This window comes from Pundamilia nyererei, unplaced genomic scaffold (genome assembly GCF_000239375.1).
Source record: "Pundamilia nyererei isolate P.nyererei 1_Seehausen unplaced genomic scaffold, PunNye1.0 scaffold00004, whole genome shotgun sequence".
Lineage (NCBI taxonomy): Eukaryota > Metazoa > Chordata > Actinopteri > Cichliformes > Cichlidae > Pundamilia > Pundamilia nyererei.
In genome coordinates, this window is record NW_005187405.1 from 178,063 (window position 1) to 196,806 (window position 18,744).

An 18,744-nucleotide genomic window follows, 5' to 3' on the forward strand; every position below is an offset into this window, starting at 1 on the left:
ATGTGAATTATGGTGGGCTTTTATAAGCTTGTTCTGTCGGGTTTTTGTTGCTTTTGATCTGATGTAGCTGATATTTGACTTTAAAGGACTATTATTGCGTGACGTTCTTCCTAAATTCCCCCCCTCTGGGTTGTTAAGATTTTCAAAAACAACCAGCTAAATCAAAAAGTGATGAATTGGAGCGTGGCGACAAAGAGTATTGTTCATTCACCATTGATATTGAGCGCATAATCTATTCATTAGCCTTGATGTGAACCACTGGTGACTACTTCGACCCCCATCAACACCATAACAACCTTAAGAACAATAGTAAGGCGATTCACCCACAGAGGTGGAGGCGCTGGAGGTTTCCGGTGTGTGTCAGAGGGAGACGGTTGTGAGAAGCAGGGAACCTGTCACTTTTGCCACTCTGATTTTGAGGGGAGGCCATCAATCATGGAGCTAAGTAATAGGGGCAGGGTCTACCCGTCTTCATGTTTACCAGTCTATGCTTTACGGCGTTTTGGAGAAACTGCAACAACGTGGGGTTTTGATTTGGGAGGGGGGCGGCAGATAAGCAACAATAAGACGAGACATGAGATGAAGGCACAGACACCAGCAGGAGTCATGATCTATTGAAGCCGCTCTGTCCAAAGCCCCTTCACAGAGTCTGTCTCATATACACAGCGATAACCTGTCAGCACCTCAGAGCTCGTCTTATCTGAATGGCACAGCTTTGCCTGAAGAGTTGTCAGAAAGCCTTTAAAACCAGGACCTTTGGGAACAGCCAACAATAAGCCTTCTTTAGCACGGTGAAAGTGACAGCATGGTCCTCCCCCGCTCCCAGCCATAAAACCTCTTCCTGGATAAACAAGGGGAAAGGCCCTTTATGAAGATGGAGAGGGTCACAAAGAGAGGAGCCATTGAGCCACCGAGGGGCCCGTCTTTGTTTTTGTCTTTCCGAGGGTGTTCTCAAAGGATGCTCTGATAGGAGGGGGCAGCTCTATTTTTGTCTTTTAGTCCTCCTTAGCGTCGATCTTCTTGCAGCTCTGCCAAAACAGAGACGTGAACTTAACACGACTGAGTCGTTTGCACAAGTTGAGTTTAATGTTTTTGACAGGGTGGCAGACGTGTTAATTTGGTTCATTTAGTAAGAAATTCAGATTTAAATTCAGTTCCTTAAATTTAGTTAATCTAAATGCTTCTCTGTTAGGATCAAATCCCTTTAAATTCCATGGATTTGAAATCAGAAGCCGTCAAATGACTATGGATGGTGTGAGTGTTTGCCTTCAGAGGTGCCACTGTGTGACGCTGTCAAAGAGAGGCCCCGTCTTTTGGTGACAGGCTCCCAGGTCAGTTGATGGGTTGCCAGATTTAAGGCAACATGCTGATGGAGCTGCGTTGTGTTGGGAGTGTGAATGAGGGGCACCTGTGACCTCTGGTCACGCTCTGCTTGCAGCCCGCTGTGCGAGCACCACGCTCAGGACACACGCTGGGACAGTCAGGCCTTCAACTGTCCACCACAGGGGTTGGAGCGTCTCTGCAGGGCTGCTGCAGAGAGGGTGTTTTACATCATCGTACTCACATCATCAAATTGTTTCAGACACATTTACAGCCTGCTTTGTCAAAAAGTTTAAATAACAGCATCAAATTTTTCGAAATTTAATCCGCATTTAATCCTTGAGTAATACCGGGATCTTATCATGACTGGTCTTCCAGTTTATTTTAACATGATTTCCCATCTGGCAGCAGCACAAGCAGGGCTGCGCGTGTCTGCAGAAGCCAACACGCCCTCCTCTCTGGGCTGGCAGCACGCCTTTTAGATTCAACACAGTCTCTCAGGTTCCACACCTTCTTAGAGAGGTATTTAGTTCCAGCAGAAAACAGATTTCTCCTAACTGCAGAAGGGATGACAAGTGATAACACGACACACAGGAGGGGGTCTATTTTTAGAGGACTGCTTTGAGATGGTTTATAGCTATAAGTATAGCAATTAACAGCATTTTCTGTAAGCAACATAGACTGAACTGGACCCTAAACTAGGGGAATGCAGTAACACTGATATCATAAGCCATTCAAGTGTGATGGGTAATGTAAAAGTATTTTTTTGGAGAAAAAGAAAAAGTCACCAATCCTGCAAGTATTGCTGTAAACATAAAACCATTTTATTTATTTCAGAAAATACAGTGCTTTTCGGGAGCTTCTCAGCCCAGAGGCAAAATAAACTGTGCAGTATCAAAAATAGAAACCCCACAGTAAGAAAAGAGGCCCAGAATAACTTTTATAGTCCATATAAAAAACATAACTGTGTCTAAAGTTTCCTCAGTGTAATAACAAAATGTACAAAATATACAAAAATATGATTTACACTGTGAAAGTCCTCTTCTCCTCAGAATCTACTCCTTCCTACCACGGCCTCCACACAGAGTCTGAGGTGACAGCCGGTGCAACAGGTGACACGTGGTGACCATTCTGTGCGGTCAGAGGTCCGAGGGCTGCACTGGGCACGAGAAATGCAAACTGTCCATCGGGCGTGGGCACCACTTGGAAGCCTCCATAGACTTTCATCGATTCTGGGGGAGCGTGCATGAGCGAATTGCTTTTGCAGGGTATCTGTGGGACTGAAGCGACTGGAATCTGTGTGCCGGTCTGTCCGAGTCCAACCGCACCGAGGTGAGGTCCATAGAAGTTCAGAGTATTGATTTGGGCCACGCAGGCTGCCAGGTGGCTGAGGAGGCGAGTCCTCACCTCTGTGTTCACTCCTTCGCACGTGGACAGGAAACGGGTGACTTCTCCTACACACTCACTGAATCCGGCTCTGTATTTACCCAGAACGAAGGGGTCTGTGTTTGCAGCAGCTGGAAAAGAAAAGAAAAATGCATAAATACAGACAGACAGATAAATAGATAGATGGAGAGATGCATGTGAAATGAATACTACAGGGCAAACATACATGCGGGTTGAGCAATAAATCTTGGAGAAAGATGGGCCATGTGTGCCATCTAAAGTTACTCCTCCAAGACTCAGTGCTCTCCAGTAAACATCCAGAAATGGCAGTTACATACCAGTCATCTGAAGTCGCTGCAGGTTCCTGAGGTGCTTCACAGTCATCTCAAGGATGTCAGCCTTCTCCAGTTTAGAGTGTCTGGAGCTCTAAATAGAAAAAAAATATTGAAAATTTGAAATTAGCTTTTTCAATTCACAGATGTTTACATCTAACTGGATTGTTAGCCTGTGCGTCTCCTTACATCTTTCTTGAGTGCGTCCAGGATGAGGGTCTTCAGCTGACCCAGGCTCTCATTGATGCGCGCGCGTCTTCGCTTTTCCATGATTGGTTTGGAAGACTTGGAAGAGGGGGGGAACGCAGTTTAGACAGTTTTTCGTAGAAATATCAAACAATTAAACACCGGTATAAAGAGCTCATTTAACCGACCTTTCTGCTCTCTGCCCGGGGTTTCTCGGGCGTGGAGTCGCCACTTGTAGGGGTGGCAGCCACAGCGGACGGAGATGCTCTCTCTAAAGTACCGGCTGGCATCTTCAGTTCAGTATCAGTAAAAGAAAACCAGCAGAAGCGGTCTGCGAATACCCAGCAGTAAAAAGTCCAGTTCAGTGTGTCCCGCCTTCTCCTGGCAGACCTCGGAGATCCTCGTCGATGACAACACCACCGCTCAAAAGCGACTTCTGTCCACTCGCCAAGCTGACATCCAGACCGCTCCTGTTACGGGCTCCTCGGGTTTCTTTTATACAGCTGGGGCCTGCACGCGAGCGGCTCGTGTGCGGGTTCCCTGGGTTTCAGCCGTCTGTCCAATGAGCGCGCGGGACACGGCGCCGGGGAGGCGGCGGGCTCGTGCGACAGGACGCTCTCATTGGCTACCTGTCAGGATGCTGAAAGAGTGTTTTACAAAGGCAGCGTGAGTGAGGAGAGAAATGTCTGAGCACCAGTTCTCCTGCTGCAAATGAGGCGTCCCGCTCCACTAAAGACGCCACTGATGTGCTCTCGGGGTAAAACAAACAGCACGCTGTTTTATCTGTTTTTAAACGAGACTGTAAAACATAAATTAAAGCTGCTTTTCCGCTTTGTTTGTGTCTCTCTTGTGCTGGATAAAAACTTACAGCTAAAATATGTAGTCATTAAATTTCAGTTTGATTGTCTTAATTTCGTTTCTCCTCGAATTAATTCAGTGTTTGTTTGTTTTTTGCTTTAGACTAATCTAATAATAATAATTTTAAGATTAATATAAGACCTCTCCTGTGTCAAGCGTCTCTTACTTTTCTTCCTGTTAATTATTCTCTTCATATTTTTTTTAAAAGAAAAGGTTTCAAAGATGTTTCTTTACTCGGCGTTTGTCTGTGCGTTTAACTATAAAAAAAAAGAGCAATCATTAATTTCATTTATTTGCGATCAGTCAGCACTTTTCTCCTGAGCCTAAACTGTCTTTGCTCTACACCTTTTCGTTTGGAAGGTGAGCGTTGATTGTGTCCATTATTATTGAAATTTAAAACAAATATTGGAGAGGAGGTTACGTTTTCCCGTCTTGTATTTAAATTAGTTACTTTAAAATGTGTCTAGATCAGGGGTGTTAACCGTAAGGCCCAGAAGCCAGAATCAGTCAGCAAAGGAAAATGTGAAAAATATTATGGCATAAATGTTGAACTTTTAGCTGGATTTTCAGGTTTTACGGCATTTCCTATGGATGGCCCCTATTTACTGTCTACTATACAAATATCTGTTTGTCTGTGTGTTTGTCATGCTGAAGAACTGACATGTGCTGTTGAAATGGCACTTGCTTTCTTATATTAAGATATCTCCGGGATTCAGTCTATTGTTAAACTTCCTAACACTGACAGAAAGTGGAGTTTCAATGTTCCGGACTTTGATGTGTATTTGCGTGACTGTACATGTGTTTTTGTGTGTTTTTGTGTACTGAGAGGAATTCACACTCCCAGTTTCGTTGGGGAGGGGTGGGACGGGGTTGTTCACTGAGTGCTTCTGAATTTGAAGTAAAGAGTTTCTGACACACTCCAGGCCTGATGTCCAGTGAAGAAAATCTCTGAAGCACTGAGCTGTCTTCACTGGCTTGACCTCTGACATCTCGTGTCTACTATCAGAGAGTTTAAAGCAGAAAGTAAAGACGTATTTAAAATCCTTCTGAAGATGAAAAACAATACAATCTTTTGTGTTTTATGACAAACCAACACCTGAATTGATATTTTTACCCTTCTGTCCTGATTTTCTTAATCCTAATTTATACCTATTACTGACTGTTATTCATCTTTAAATATGTTACATTCTCATCTTTTCCTTCAAAGCTTATATCTGTGATAAATCATACTTCTGCACGTATAAAAACACAAGAGATTTTATGCAGATTTTTATCAGTTATCATTTTGTGTGGCATTTAAGTAGCTTCTGTAATTTTCTGGTACCTGTAAGCTCTTGTTGTCTTGAATTTGCAATTGTTTACCTGCAAGCACACTCAATTTCTCTGTGATAAACCACTCATCTCCTGGTGTCAGTGCACATGCCATCTGTAACGTGTTTCATTAACATATATATTGAGAGACATCTCTATCTAGTCCAGGTTTCTATCGGGAGTTAGCTCGATCCTTTCAGATAGAGTCCTCAGAGGTGAAATGACCCCAGAAGCAGGTCATCGTTTGCATCCAAGACTTCCTGTCTGTGTGAGCCAGACAAACTTCAAGCACCACTGGCTTCCTGACACGAGCTGGTATCAAGTGAAGTCAAATGAAATTGTCAAACCTGCAGCCAAGACTGGGATCACCTCATATAAACCTATTTATACCCATTCCTCAGAATTAAAAGAAAGTTCGCTCAGTTAAATTCAATTTTATTTATATAAAATCTATATAAAATATGCTTCATATTCATTATTTTTGAAAGAACCCACATGTCAGAGATTTACAGTTAACAAACAGTCAGGTGAGTAAACAACACTGAGACACTTAAGATTGACAACGTGCGGCACGGGTGAAAAGCTCAGAGCAAATCACACCGAACTGCAGTATTCGTTTATTTTTATAGGTTACATCGTCAATATGCAAATATAATCACATTTTCTGTTACGCAGGTCCTGATGCTGTCTGCATGCAAGCTGTGTGTGTGTGTGTGTGTCACAAAGTATGTGTGTTGCAAGTCAATTTCTAAGAATAATATAATGCAAGTCAACTTCTGCGGATATGCATTTCTGTGCTGGTCTCTTGTGGTAAATCCCAGTGTCACAGGGTCAGCTTCCTGTTTCTACGGAAAACTGTGTCTGGTGGAATATGTGTAACATAACTTTTGAAGCATAAGCAAATAAAACAATAAAAACTCCCTAACACCACAATAATACAGAGAAAATGTCAACAATCAGACGAAATCCTGCGAGCAAGCACTTAGCAACAGTGGGAAGGAAAAACTCCCTTATAACAGGATGAAACCTGAAGTAGAACCAGTCTTTCATTGTCAGTAATAAAGTCACTGTCAAGCTGTCAGCAGAGTGCTGTTGCATGTTTGTCCTTATGGAAACATTATTGAAGATTATTTTTGTTCCACAAAATGTTGTACAACACACAGTTCAGATGCTCTCAAACACAAAACCTTTTGATCCATGACACACAAACACTCACATCAGAGCATCAGATTCAGTGGCTGCTTGCATTAAATGCTCTGTTAATCTTGAAGCTGAATGCTTTCAAAGCTGCTAAATTACAAAGAGGTTCTGCATGCAGCAGATGAGACACTTGGTGCAGCACTAAATTACATCCTACCAGCTCTGTTGGGGGACATAAACAGGCCCCGGTTGTGCAGATGGCGATGTAGAAATTAGGTTTACAGCACAATCCTGATCTGTATCAGTGTGGGAACTCTAGGGCGGGGCGGTCCGAGCTATCCGGGTGTAACGTGTGACAGATAGTGACAAGCTGAGGAAAACGGGGCCTTAAATGTATGAATTATTCTTGATTCTTATATACTTTGACCACATTTGGCTTACATTTGCAAACACACAGCATGTCGATGCCAGCGATCATACAGTCAGGTGTTTATCAAGGGGGAGTTTGGGAGTTTGGTCAGTGTTCAACATTAAGAAATGTTCAAACTTTACGAGATTTCTTTGGAAAGCGGATAATATAACACTTAATACATATCATACAAGAAGAATGAATATAATGAAATACTACTTATGATCAATAGCCTTTGCCTTCAGGAAGATTTGCCTCCTTTTCAATTAGAGGATGTAGCTAATTACACCCTATGACACAAGTATAGTTATCTGTACCTGCACAAACATTGTTTCATTCACAACATAATTTCAAACATGCTTTAAGTCCAGCAGTTTAACCTCTCTATAAAGATATAGCTCTGGCATGTGAAGCTGTCCCCTGTCCAGAGATTTATACCACGATCAGCACAAAACATAGCAGCGATTCTTTTCTCGGCACATGTAAAGCATTAAAATAACAACAGTAAAAGTGATTAAAAGTCACGTATGGATGAAATGTCTTTGTAGGTAGAGGTTAGAAAGCGGGCAGCAGTCACACTCCTCTCCCATCTTCACCTGAAGGCTGCGGCCGTGATTCCTCCTCCACCCAGCCGCCACCTCTGTGTGGGCAGTGAAATGACCATCCTCATCATCAAATACTGCAAAGATTCCCTTTCAACTGCTGGCATGAAAACATCTCAAGCCAGGAGGGGAGGGCACAGACAGAAGGGATCGCTTAAACATCTCATCCAGTGCTCAGCTTACTCTCCGTCCCGTCTTCGGCCTTTGAATTCCCCCTTAAAGAAGAAGGAGGGGGAGGCCCTCCCACCCTTTGCGACTCCCAGCCCCAGCTCGGCCTGCCTATTGTCCCCCTCCCCAACAGCAGTTTCTGCTCCAGAGGCCTTAGACAAGGCTTCCATTAATTGCAGGCCTGTGAGGAATACACGTGGGACAATGGGGCCAACAGAGTGTCCAGCCCCCAGACAAGGCTGGAAACAAGTGGTACAGGAATCCAGCAGAATAGACTAGTCCTGGCTGATGTCACTGAATACATTTACCTACCTCAGAGAGCATTCACTCTTTGCTTTGTTTTATTTGGACAAAAAAAAGAAGGGGTAGGGGGGAGGTAGCAGTATCAATGGAGAAGAGGAGCATGGGAGTGAGGTGGGGGGCGGCTTCTCCGGGATGGGAAATAACCGGTTGTCATGGTGATGTGCTGAATCAAAAATATGGCTGAATTTAGCAGATTTAGCAGAGGCAGAGATGTAAAAAGAGGGAGAGGGCATCAGATTAAACCCTGCGTGAGATAAGAGAAGGCTGCAAACAGAGGTTTAGTTTTTTTGGTGTATTCAGCCCTGTTTATACGGCAATAAAGAGCGGATAAAGGACCAGGAGATTAGCAGACTCATCTAGGCTCATGTTTGTCAACAACAACCTGAGCAGTTTCAAGTCAGCTTATTCCAAGTCAGTACACCAGCTTCTGATGGGATGCTTAGCTATGGCAAGTGAAGCTGCGGAGGAAAAGGGGGAGCATAGCAACTGGTATTTCAGCACAACAACCTGCCATCTGTTACCTAACATAGGGTTTCTTCTTCTTCTCATAAAAGAAAAAGGCATCATTTAGATCTTCAACTTGAAGCCAAAGGCAAGGAGACTGAAGTCTTATTGAAATCTGGGTCTCCCCCTTTGAAAGGGAAACCCAGTCATCGCCTTATCCCTCATCAAATTGAAAACCGCTTTGAGAAATTCTAAGAGAGGCCTCACATTTAATTTTTAAAACCCAGACATGAAAGTGTTGCCTAAACCACATTCAGCAGTGGAAACTCTTTAAAGCGCTAGTTAGCATGTAGATTATATGCATTTCAGTGCATTGTCAAAGTATCTAAGTGTATTTACATGTTAATATGTTCAGGGATACCACCGTCTTGAAAAGGTACTGGGGGTAGATTGGTGAACTGTTTTCTCTCCGTGGAATCTTTGGGAATGTGATTTCTTTGTGCCATCATGGTTCAAACACATTCCTGTAAGGCCATTGATATGATGAGCGCTGATTCGCTGCAGTAAAGCAACTTGTGAACCTTCTGATCCTGCCTAGAAAAAGAGCGTCTTGTCTATAAATATACCGTAAAATAAACTTAGCTAGGGGTTAAACTGGATCTTTTTTTGTTCTGTTTGTGTGTTGAGTGATCTGTTCTTTTAATATTTGCAACAATCAAAAAGCGTCCCTCAAGAAGAGCCCTGATGATGTCCCACCATGTGGCGCTTATCCTCACCCAAGCTTAGTCTATATCCATGAGTGTGTTTGTGTTGGGATTTATGAATGTGAAGATGCCCCATTCTTGCCACTCAAGATGACTCACAAGACCAGCGTTTTGGCCACTTATGCTGTGAAAGCAGCCTGGGGGATGCCCTTTCAGCACTCGAGGACCTCTGGCTGAGTCCCCTTCACACAGCAGATCAGCCTCACTTGGCAAAAAAAAAGTCCCTGCTCTTTACAGAGGGAGCCGTCCTGAGGGATGGCCCGCTCCTTGTCCCCGGGCCTCCCTTCTTCACCTGCCGGCTTAGCACTCATCACTTATGCACATAATCCCTGGTTAGTGCATGTGATCCACCAGCCCGGGCCCAGGCCCCTGGCCCCCGAGTCTCCCCTGCTCACATGCTTGCTGGGTGGCTCCTGGGTGGCCATGGCAACTCTCATCTTCTCATGACAGTTAGGCCTCAGTCATGCCTCTAAGTCCCTCTTCAGTCACAGTGCGTCTTTTTCTGTCCACTGTTTTCTGTCTCCTAAAGCCCTCCACTGTTTGTGTCTTGCTCCATCTATGGCTCTCTGTCTCCCTTTTCTCCCGTTTGTGTCTGTTCCCATGCTTCGGCCCAGCTGAGCCTGAGAAAACGGCCATAACTCAGCAACACTGTGGCACCTTCAGGGGCCACTGAAATGCATTGGTTCCATTCTAGTCCAAATTTAAATGGTGTCACCGTAAATGAAGGCCTGACCTCTTTTTGCTCTCAGTCAGATCTGTAAATGGAGATTGTAAGATACACTTGTGCGCTCCTTTTCAGTTTGGCCACCGCAGGCCTCCGAGTGCAGATCATCTTACCCCAGTGCAACTCTGCAGCCTCTAACCATTAGTTTGTTTAAAGCGCCCTCAGGGAGAGCAACCCCGGCAAATGTTGTGCGGCCTCACTCTAACAAGTGTCGCAGTGATCCGAACCGGTCCTCCCCCTGTGTGAAGGCCATGTGAGAGGCGGCTCCATCCATGCCCCTGCCACCTCCGCACAAGGCCCTCCATTGACTTCTAACCTGATGAGAGACCACAGGAGACAAAGGGCCGTGGGGCGGGGCCCATCCCTCCGACAAGCCTGTGAACAAACGTTAACACGGCTGCAACTGTCCACCCCCTGAATCACTGAATTTATTGACCAACCACAGAGCCCATTCAGGCCTGGAAGGACTGATAAAGGAAGGGGGGACAGGAACGCCACCAAGGCCCAGTGAGGGAACCCATGCTTAGGTGACATGAGGGAGGAGAAGGGCTTTGTGACCGTCTGGTGGGTCACGGACCTTTTACCGAACATGGGAGCCTTTGTGTCATCTGTAAAATGAGGCCAGGCGTAAGTAAGCGAGCATCAGGTTGGCCTTGTGTCCCGAGTATTAATCAAGGGTCTTAAGGGGGGTCCAACAACGTTGAAGAAGCTGCAGGACAGTGATGTGCAAAAACATGCGTAACACCTAAAAGAACAACGTATGGTGGAGAAAAGTGTGCCTTTGGGGGCCGTTACTATGCAAAATATCCTGAGCAGACACTGTTACAATCAGCAGACAGACTGTGCACCACGGGCCCACGTCTTGGAAATACACAACACCAAAAGAAAAAGAAAAAAAAACAAAACGGTGGGGGGGGGGGGGGGGAGAAAAAGTCTAAAATGCTTGAAATAGCGCACGTCTGAGTGCAAGCTTGAGAAAACCTTTTTCAGCGAGTAGCTAGCTGTGAGGAAGAAAGACTGTGTGTTTTAGCTTCTTTATGTCCTTCTACCACTCTCCATCTGTTCCTCTACTGATACAAAAGGAATACAGCAGAGAGTACACAAAAACCCATATTGCTTTGTGGAGAGGCAACACTATCCACGAAACTACATCGCAAACACAGACAGAAAGCACGACATCCTGGCTCTGTGGACATCGTGTTTACCGAAAAGATGATCCGCGGGATTCACAGACACACATGAATTCATGATGCCTCCTCATCCTCATCATGAATATTCCCAAAAAGGCTCTTCCCCTGATCTGTGGGAGATTCTTTTCTCTTTTTTTTTTGGTACAAGCGAGGACCCCCTTCTCTCATTCACAGTCTCCTCTAAATCCACCCATTCACTGCCTATAGGCCCTGATCTCCACATGAAATGATACCCCTCTTTCTCCTCCACTCTGGCGCCTTTAAGCACCCATATGCCAGGCAGCGAGGAGGCTGGGAAAGCCCATAATTGATCAGTAAGTCTAGGCTGAAAAAGTGTGACCAAGGTCAGCCCCCCACGAAGCACGCAAGAGTGGCTTCAGATACAGATTTATTGCAAATTGAAATGGAAGTTCTGCAGAGCAAACACAAAACATTTTTTTTTTGCATGATCCAGATAAGAAAGAAAGCACAAACATGTTACAGTTTCTGTTAAAAATGTTCTGTTTTGCATTAAGAAAGAACATTTCATCACATAATTTAAAATTACATTTTAAAACTGCTTAAAATATATATATTTGTTTACAAAATTAGACATTAAAATTAGCTGTTAAAACATTTTATAGCAGCAAGTGTTTTAATGATTGGGTTTGATTAATTAATCAAAACATTATTACTCTTCAGTACCTTTGTGATGTTAAATGGTGAAATGCGCAATAAAAAGAATTTCAACTGATATTTTTCTGCTTTTCACTTCCACAGGAAGAAATTCAGGCAAAGCAACTAAAAAAAAAAAAAAAAGACTAAGAATCCAACAGTGGAATGTTTTCTGCCTCAGAAATCGGAAAGTACCATTTACGCCCATAAACAGGCGTTAAATCTCTCACGTTTCTTTGAAAGTTTCTTTGAATTTGTGCAGCTTTGAAGTTCTACCAGCAGCAATGTAACTGAATGGTAAAAACAGCAGGAGGGCAGTGTATCCATGTGATAGAGCTGATCTTTTGTTCAGTGTCAGACTTTCAGATATTTCAAAGAGTGGGCATAATGAAAAAACTCAAAACAATGGAAAGATTAATCTGACCATTCCCAGTGTCTAGTGTCCAGAGCAGTACTTGATTTTCTTTTAAGCTACTAACGGTTGGCACTACAAGACAATACCAGTACCATGCCTGCACAGCAACCAGCAATTAATATTAGCTTAACACCAAGTGTAGCAACAAGAGGGAATGCCTATTAGAGCCTAGCTTTGCACAGAGACAGGATGCCCAACAAAAAAATGCCACCATGTGAGTCCATAGTGGGCAGATTTGAGTGAACTGTGCTGTGTGGGCAGGAAAAACCACACATGCATGTTTTGAGCTTCCTTAAAGAAAGCCTAAGTGCAGCCCATAGCAGTTTTCCCTTTTGGGTCTCCATAAGGGTCTTCTCTGGTAACACATAGCCCATATAAAACTCTGGTAGTTCAAAGGCAAAATTGCAATGGCTGGATGTTGTTGATATGGAATGGACTTCAGGAAAGTCGTGTAAAAATCTGCCAAATTAAATATGAGCAGCTGCCTGTTGTGGTGACCCCCTAAGTAGTTTGTTGTTTTTTGTTTGAGTGACATTCTGGTCCACTCTTCACTCCAGTTTGATGCATCTGAGGTGGAAAATATGTACTCAATGAGCTATAATTATATCATATCTCAGTATCTGATAGAGCACATAGGGGCCCAGTTTTGCAGCCTACCTTGGGACTCACACGAAATGCATGGCTTAAACCTGCACTGTCAGGTACAGTTAGGCCCCAGTGGGGCAGCCAGTACTATGTGCAGAGAGGAACCAACTGTGTGGCCCATTACAGGCCTGCAGTGAGTAAGCCCACACTCTGCTCTACAGTTCGGGGCCCCGATGCGTCCTACATTTCATACTGGTTCTCAGACACTGTGGCCCATGTGACTGCCCACAGTAACCCCTCATGGGGCCCAAGGTAGCATGTTTGCTAAGGTAGCTATTCCCCCAAGTTTCCAGGCTTGGTGCTAGGCTAAATTTAATGAGACATTGAACATTGACCGAGAAAACAAATAATGCCAAGCTTTTCCTTTAATAATCCTCTGGCTCAAGTTTCAGTAGCGAGATACGACAGTACGGCTACGATAGAAGTACAGGGTGTTTGCCCATTTTGAGGAGGTGAATTAAACCATCACACAAGCTTTAGGGAAGCTTCAGGTTTAGCCTGTGTTGAGTTTTGGTTGGCAGTCACATTGAGGTCAGAGATGCTGGATTTTAGGTCACTGGCATAGGTGACAGCGGAGGGTTGGGGGGGCCACTCACTGCCTTCCTGCAGCTCCAGAGCCAGCTGCATATACAGCGCCCTTGGTGCCTTGTGTCTCCGACAGAACAACCAGGAGAGGACGGACGAAGCCCAGCGGTCATTGGCCACCTGAACATGTAAGGTGGAAAATAACTACTCAGTTAGCTATAATTATATCATATTTCTCAGATACTAAAGTAGCAGGATCTGATTTTCTGCACACAAATATTGCAAAGTGAGCAACGCATTTGATTAAATGCGGGGGGAAAAAAAACAGACGACAAGAATCTGAAACGCAAGAAAGTAACAGTTGAGGTTTACAGCTGTTCAGACGGTTCTCCAAAACAGTCAGTCAATACCTTGTTCCACCGCATCCCTCGCATGTCTTAATGGATGGTAACACCGAGACAAAGACTTCAACATAAAAGCCATAAAATTTAGAAGAAGAAAAAACTGACATATCCTCACAGATTAAAGTGACAAATTTATTGGAAGAAAAAAACTAAATTAATGAGAAACAAATTTCAGTTCTGAGGCAGTATAATATGTATAATTCTGACCTCTTCGCAGCACAAACAGAGAAAGCACCCCAAACGTATGAGGCCAGTGGCAGTTTTGATTACTCTTGTAGTTCCTCAAGTGTAAAATCCATCACCTCATCTATCTTATGTTCTTCTGAACAGACACAGTTCATGGTGATGTTTTTTAAAAGTCCACATGCTTATGAACTTTGTGGGCTCAAGTTAGAAAGTATTCGTAACTCAGATTGTACACTGCAGTCTGTGTTGTGATTCGATTTAGACAGTCTTGCTGTCTAAACAGTGATGTATTTCTCCAATGTGTCATTTTCTGTCACTTTTTTGTGAATTTACAGATTTAATCATTGATTAAAATTGTTGTTTTTGGCTGTTTGAATATTACCAACAGTCCCAGCCCCATATTTATGTATCTAAGCCTACAATGGCCCCAATAAGACATTATAACCATTGGTGACTGAAAAAAAAGAGCTTGAAGCTGATGGGATCATAGAATGAGCTAGACTTGGTCATTCATGACCTGCTCAATAGTGTAAATGTTAACTTTTTTTTGGCTATGTAATCCGTGTTATTGTTGTAAAATGAGAAGAAAAAAAGCAGGAGAATCGAGGTTAAGGATAACATGCTACTGTCTACACAGTGAAAGAACAGAAAGTGTAGTGAAAAGCTTCCCAACCTGCGGCGTGTGAGCAGAGGAGGACTCTGCGGGGCGACTTGCCCTGTGATTGCCTCTGAAAACTAGCCTCCACAAGATGATGTCAAGGATCAAAATCTATGGAAGATTTCAGGAACTTGAGAATCAGCTGATTATGAAAATCAGAAAGTCGAAAACATCTTAAATGGAGAAAAAAATGATTCACTGATTTCATTACTTAGCAGTGATGCACCACCGACACTTACTCGGTAAGAAAGAAAGCAAGAAATCACATGCAAAATAAACTAAATTAAAGCATGCAAAATCACAGTTTGCAATTTTAAAAGGAGCTCAATCACAGCAAGCAGGCAGGGTGTGGTGGTTTCTGAGCCGTACCTCCAACAAGAAAGAAGCAGCTGCATTCCCGATCATAATGATCACCAGAGTGACACGCCAGTCATGGGGAACACACACGATCTGGGGAGGCAGGAGAGGATGGAGAGCGGTGAGTGCGGCACCTCTGAGCCAATGCAACATCTCAGATATTCACGCTTTTGCGCAGATGTTTCTCTTTTTCGGTCCCAACACGAGGCAACTTAAAGCCTGTGGTGTGACAGTAACACGCGGAGAAAATGAGAGAAACAACGTTTACCTGCAGGAAGTTGTCAACAGCAGGGAAGGGATGCAGCATGATGAGGAGGAGAAAAGTGTACAGACCGATGCAGGTCAGCATGAACAGCCCTCGTGGAAGAAAAGTTACAATCTTTATCAATTTATATGTGGGATACGGGGAAATTCCTAAGTTGTGACTGTTTTTACACTCCTTTTCTGTCTTTTTAAAGCTTAAAAGTGTATTTGTGTTTCCTTAAAATTTGAAACACGCATCGCTGACAAAACAGTCTTAGCCTTACAGTTCTTGTAGCTTGGTTGTCTGAAGGGTTTTCCCTTGGAAAAAACGATCGCCACAGCTAAATACTGGAAGGTGGAGATGTAGAAGAGGGACGTGTTCTCATAGTTCCTGATGTTTTTATGGTTTTGAGGATCAGTTACGTTAACTCTGAGAGAGAAGATGGACCTGGAAACATTACAGGCGCTGCAGGAAAAGAGAAAAATGCAGAAAATGAGGACAAATGTCTCCTTTTACAAACAAAGAATGCAAAAATCAAACACGATAAAGGCAAGTGAAAAGCAAACGTTTCAAACGTCTCTGTTCTTTTACTGATATTAAACAGCACGCCGCCAACATAAGCAGTAAATAAAGAGCTTCACATAACAACTGTTAGAGAAATCGGTTTATGTTTAGTGTGTCTGAAAGAAATATTGGGCAGATTTTTTCTTTTTAAGCACGTGCCATCACCACATTAATAATCCTAACAGACCACAGATATGTTAAAAAAGAAATAAATCTCCATCACTCACTCTGACTCAGGCGTCCATGTCTCGTACCAGCTCTGCTGTCGTACCAGGAGAAAAGCCAGGACCTGGAAGACCAGGCAGGTGAGGATCTGGGTCAGGACTGAGCAGAGCAGCTGGCCTGAGATCAGACTGGATGGCGGGCGACGCCACACCAGCTCCTTCCAGGCTGGGTTCAGACTCACTGACAGAGAGGATATAGTCATTAGAGAGCTGTTTTTTTTAAACACCGACTGGAAATTTTTTTTTTTTTTTAAATTGGTGCTCGTCGCCACGCTGCTCACTTGTAAAGGCAATGGTGAGAATGATGATGAGGTCAATGAAGAGAAACTGGAAGTCTCCCAAGTTGCTGAGAACCTAAAATATCAAAAGATCACACAGCGACAAATTAATGGCTCTATAATCTCAGCTGACACTCGCTGACTTTAGAGCTAACCTACATTCCTGTGTCACACTGTGTCATTGTCATCCTTTTCCCAGCAGCGGCGCGTCACTTTGCTGTCACGTTCCTTTGTTTCACCTAAACTTCTTTTTAAAGACGCAACTTGTGGGAACCGTATCAAAGTTTGATATGGTATACATTCCTATTTGGGACCCTTCCCCCCATTTTATTCATGGTGTCTCAAATGACACAATGTTTTCCCAGCAGGTGACAAAGAGAAAAAATTTGGAAGGACAAATATCTATTCACCGAGTAGAGCAGGATGACACTGATGAACTGGATGATGCTGTAGAGAGCCATGAACTTAAACACGCAGAACGATGTTATGAGGGCGGCCCGTCCCTCCCTTTAGAAGGAAACACAGGATTTAGAGTTCAAATCAAAGCTGTTCTCAGCTGAAGATGCTCTCGGAGTGTGAATAAAGCTGTGAGATACATTTACTGCTTTACCTGATTAGGTTGGGGACGCAGGAGATGTTTGAGGTAGAGGAGGTGAAGGGTGACGCAACTGACGCCTCCAGCTCTGACAGAGAAATCCCGCTGTGAGCTCTCTTCAGCGCCTGAGAGGGAGAGAGGACTAAATTAATATAACTCACTTTGGTTTTGCAGCGTTACTCAAACCCAGAGGTAAAACACTCAGTTTGATAAGAGTAACTTATTCATCAATACATCAAATAGATCAATTACTGTGTGTCAGTACATAAAATATTTAAGGAAACTACAGCTGTGGGCACCGAGGGAACAGAGAAAAACCCCCCAAAAAAAACACCACAAGGTCAAAAGGAACCATGACTGCAAGTAAAATGTAAACCTACATAAATGCTTTTAAAGCATGCATACATGTGGTTTACTTTACACTTAGTCCAAGTATGTGATATGCAGGTTGCTTTATACCACCTGTAGCCTCTTGTTCAGCTTTAAGAGGCTACAGTGTTTCAGTTTGCTTTGCAAAAAAGCATAAGAGACGATGAAAAATATCATATTTTTATTATAAAGCTGACTCAGACTTACTCCACAGTCATTAGCACCATCACCACACATCCCAACGGTGTAACTGGAAGATAAATAAAACACGTGAAGACACACACGGGTGGCATGAAACGAATTAAACGCAAAACCACAAAACAGAGGAGCGACTCACTCCATGCTCTGCAGGACTTCCACCAGCTGAGTCTTCTGGTCCGGAGCCATGCGAGCAAACACGGTGGCTCTCAGCACAAGCTGCAGTGCCACCATGAGGGGAAAAGGAGAATTACACAGCTTTACACATGTTCAAAGCTAACGTGGACCAAGTAACAGACAAAGAGTACGTGTACCTTCTTGACCAGCTGGGGAAAGTATTCAATAATGACAGCGAAGGCCTTGCCGCTTACAGCGAAGTGATAACTTTGCTCCTGAGAAACCTCCCCATCCCAGGTCCCTTCATCCAGCTCGATCTCCACAATCTGAAGGAGTAAAGATGAGCCAGTCATACCATGGTACTATTTTATGTGGAGAATAAAATATCAGATTTAAGCCAAACAAACCTTTTTTTTTTTAAACCTAAAGAACGACTGAAAAATGTATAAATGTATAAAACGAGCTCTGCACTGACAAATGCTTCAGTTCTTGCATTCTATATGAACTCAAAGGCAAAAATACTGTAAAAGTAAAGAGATGCCTCAACATGTAGGGTGTCAAACCTACTGCAAACAGCAGAGTGGTTGAACAGGATTTGGAACAGTATTTAAAAACCAGCCTTAACAAGAGAAGGTAAATCATCTGTCCAGGCATGTGTTGTTTTCCTTGAATTACAGTACCATGAAAGTGTCTCGACACACACGTCAATGCTTTTAATGGTTGCTTCCAAGGAGCCAGACCTTCCTGTAATATTCGTATCTTGAGGCACTTTGTTACCAACAGCCTGTCACAAAAACACATTTGTTCCCATTTCTTGTGTTCAATCTATGAAAAATGCCAACGAAAACACAGTTTGACAGGCGTAAAATTGTATTTTTGCACTAACCAAAAAAGAATGCCAAAGAGCTAATAGCTGAAAGCTTTTAATGTCTCAGAATGGTGTGCAGTGTGTCCCTAAAACAGGGGTGTCAACATAAGGCCTGGGGGCCAGAATCAGCCCAGCAAAGCCTTCAGCCGGCCCTCTGGAAGGCTTTGGAAAAGTAGTTAAGTTACAGATAAAAAGATACTTTCTACTATATAAATGTGTTAAAAACTTAACTTATATTAAAATATCTAAAATACATTATATATAAATACATACATTTTGTCACATTACAGCCACAAACATGAATCA

At 43.4% G+C, this 18,744-nt stretch overlaps 2 protein-coding genes across 4 annotated transcripts in view; both read right to left on the minus strand.

The window, feature by feature from the left end:
• Nucleotides 1–2,133: 2,133 nt before the first annotated feature.
• LOC102192440 (transcription factor HES-1-B-like) lies at nucleotides 2,134–3,682 on the minus strand. Its single transcript, XM_005720967.1, has 4 exons — nucleotides 3,413–3,682; nucleotides 3,228–3,323; nucleotides 3,045–3,132; nucleotides 2,134–2,837 (listed from the first exon to the last, which is right to left on the minus strand). The coding sequence occupies exons 1-4, from the start codon at nucleotides 3,512–3,514 to the stop codon at nucleotides 2,386–2,388; spliced, it is 738 nt and encodes a 245-aa protein (XP_005721024.1). The 5' UTR covers nucleotides 3,515–3,682; the 3' UTR covers nucleotides 2,134–2,385.
• Nucleotides 3,683–11,697: 8,015 nt separating this feature from the next.
• Nucleotides 11,698–18,744, minus strand: part of LOC102192737 (probable cation-transporting ATPase 13A3) — a 26,181-nt gene continuing 19,134 nt past the window's right edge. For 2 of the 3 annotated variants that reach the window (XM_005720968.1, XM_005720969.1), the window contains exons 22-33: nucleotides 17,768–17,896; nucleotides 17,593–17,672; nucleotides 17,463–17,505; nucleotides 16,902–17,011; nucleotides 16,702–16,798; nucleotides 16,295–16,367; nucleotides 16,017–16,194; nucleotides 15,509–15,690; nucleotides 15,250–15,338; nucleotides 14,994–15,074; nucleotides 14,640–14,735; nucleotides 11,698–13,556 (exon numbers count right to left, since the gene is read on the minus strand). In XM_005720968.1, the coding sequence (XP_005721025.1) occupies nucleotides 13,317–13,556; nucleotides 14,640–14,735; nucleotides 14,994–15,074; nucleotides 15,250–15,338; nucleotides 15,509–15,690; nucleotides 16,017–16,194; nucleotides 16,295–16,367; nucleotides 16,702–16,798; nucleotides 16,902–17,011; nucleotides 17,463–17,505; nucleotides 17,593–17,672; nucleotides 17,768–17,896 (1,398 nt within the window). In that variant the 3' untranslated portion in view covers nucleotides 11,698–13,316. The remainder of the gene's footprint in view (nucleotides 13,557–14,639; nucleotides 14,736–14,993; nucleotides 15,075–15,249; nucleotides 15,339–15,508; nucleotides 15,691–16,016; nucleotides 16,195–16,294; nucleotides 16,368–16,701; nucleotides 16,799–16,901; nucleotides 17,012–17,462; nucleotides 17,506–17,592; nucleotides 17,673–17,767; nucleotides 17,897–18,744) is intronic. The other variant, XM_005720970.1, reaches the window with a different exon arrangement.

Bases quoted from the DNA above. Each gene is read 5' to 3' on its own strand.
- LOC102192440 (XM_005720967.1), bottom strand. From the start codon at position 3,514: ATGCCAGCCGGTACTTTAGAGAGAGCATCTCCGTCCGCTGTGGCTGCC. The intron at 3,324-3,412 runs GTCGGTTAAATG...CCCTCTTCCAAG, and splicing joins CCCGGGCAGAGAGCAGAAAG to TCTTCCAAACCAATCATGGA. The intron at 2,838-3,044 runs GTATGTAACTGC...TTTCTTTTCCAG, and splicing joins GCAGCGACTTCAGATGACTG to CTGCTGCAAACACAGACCCC.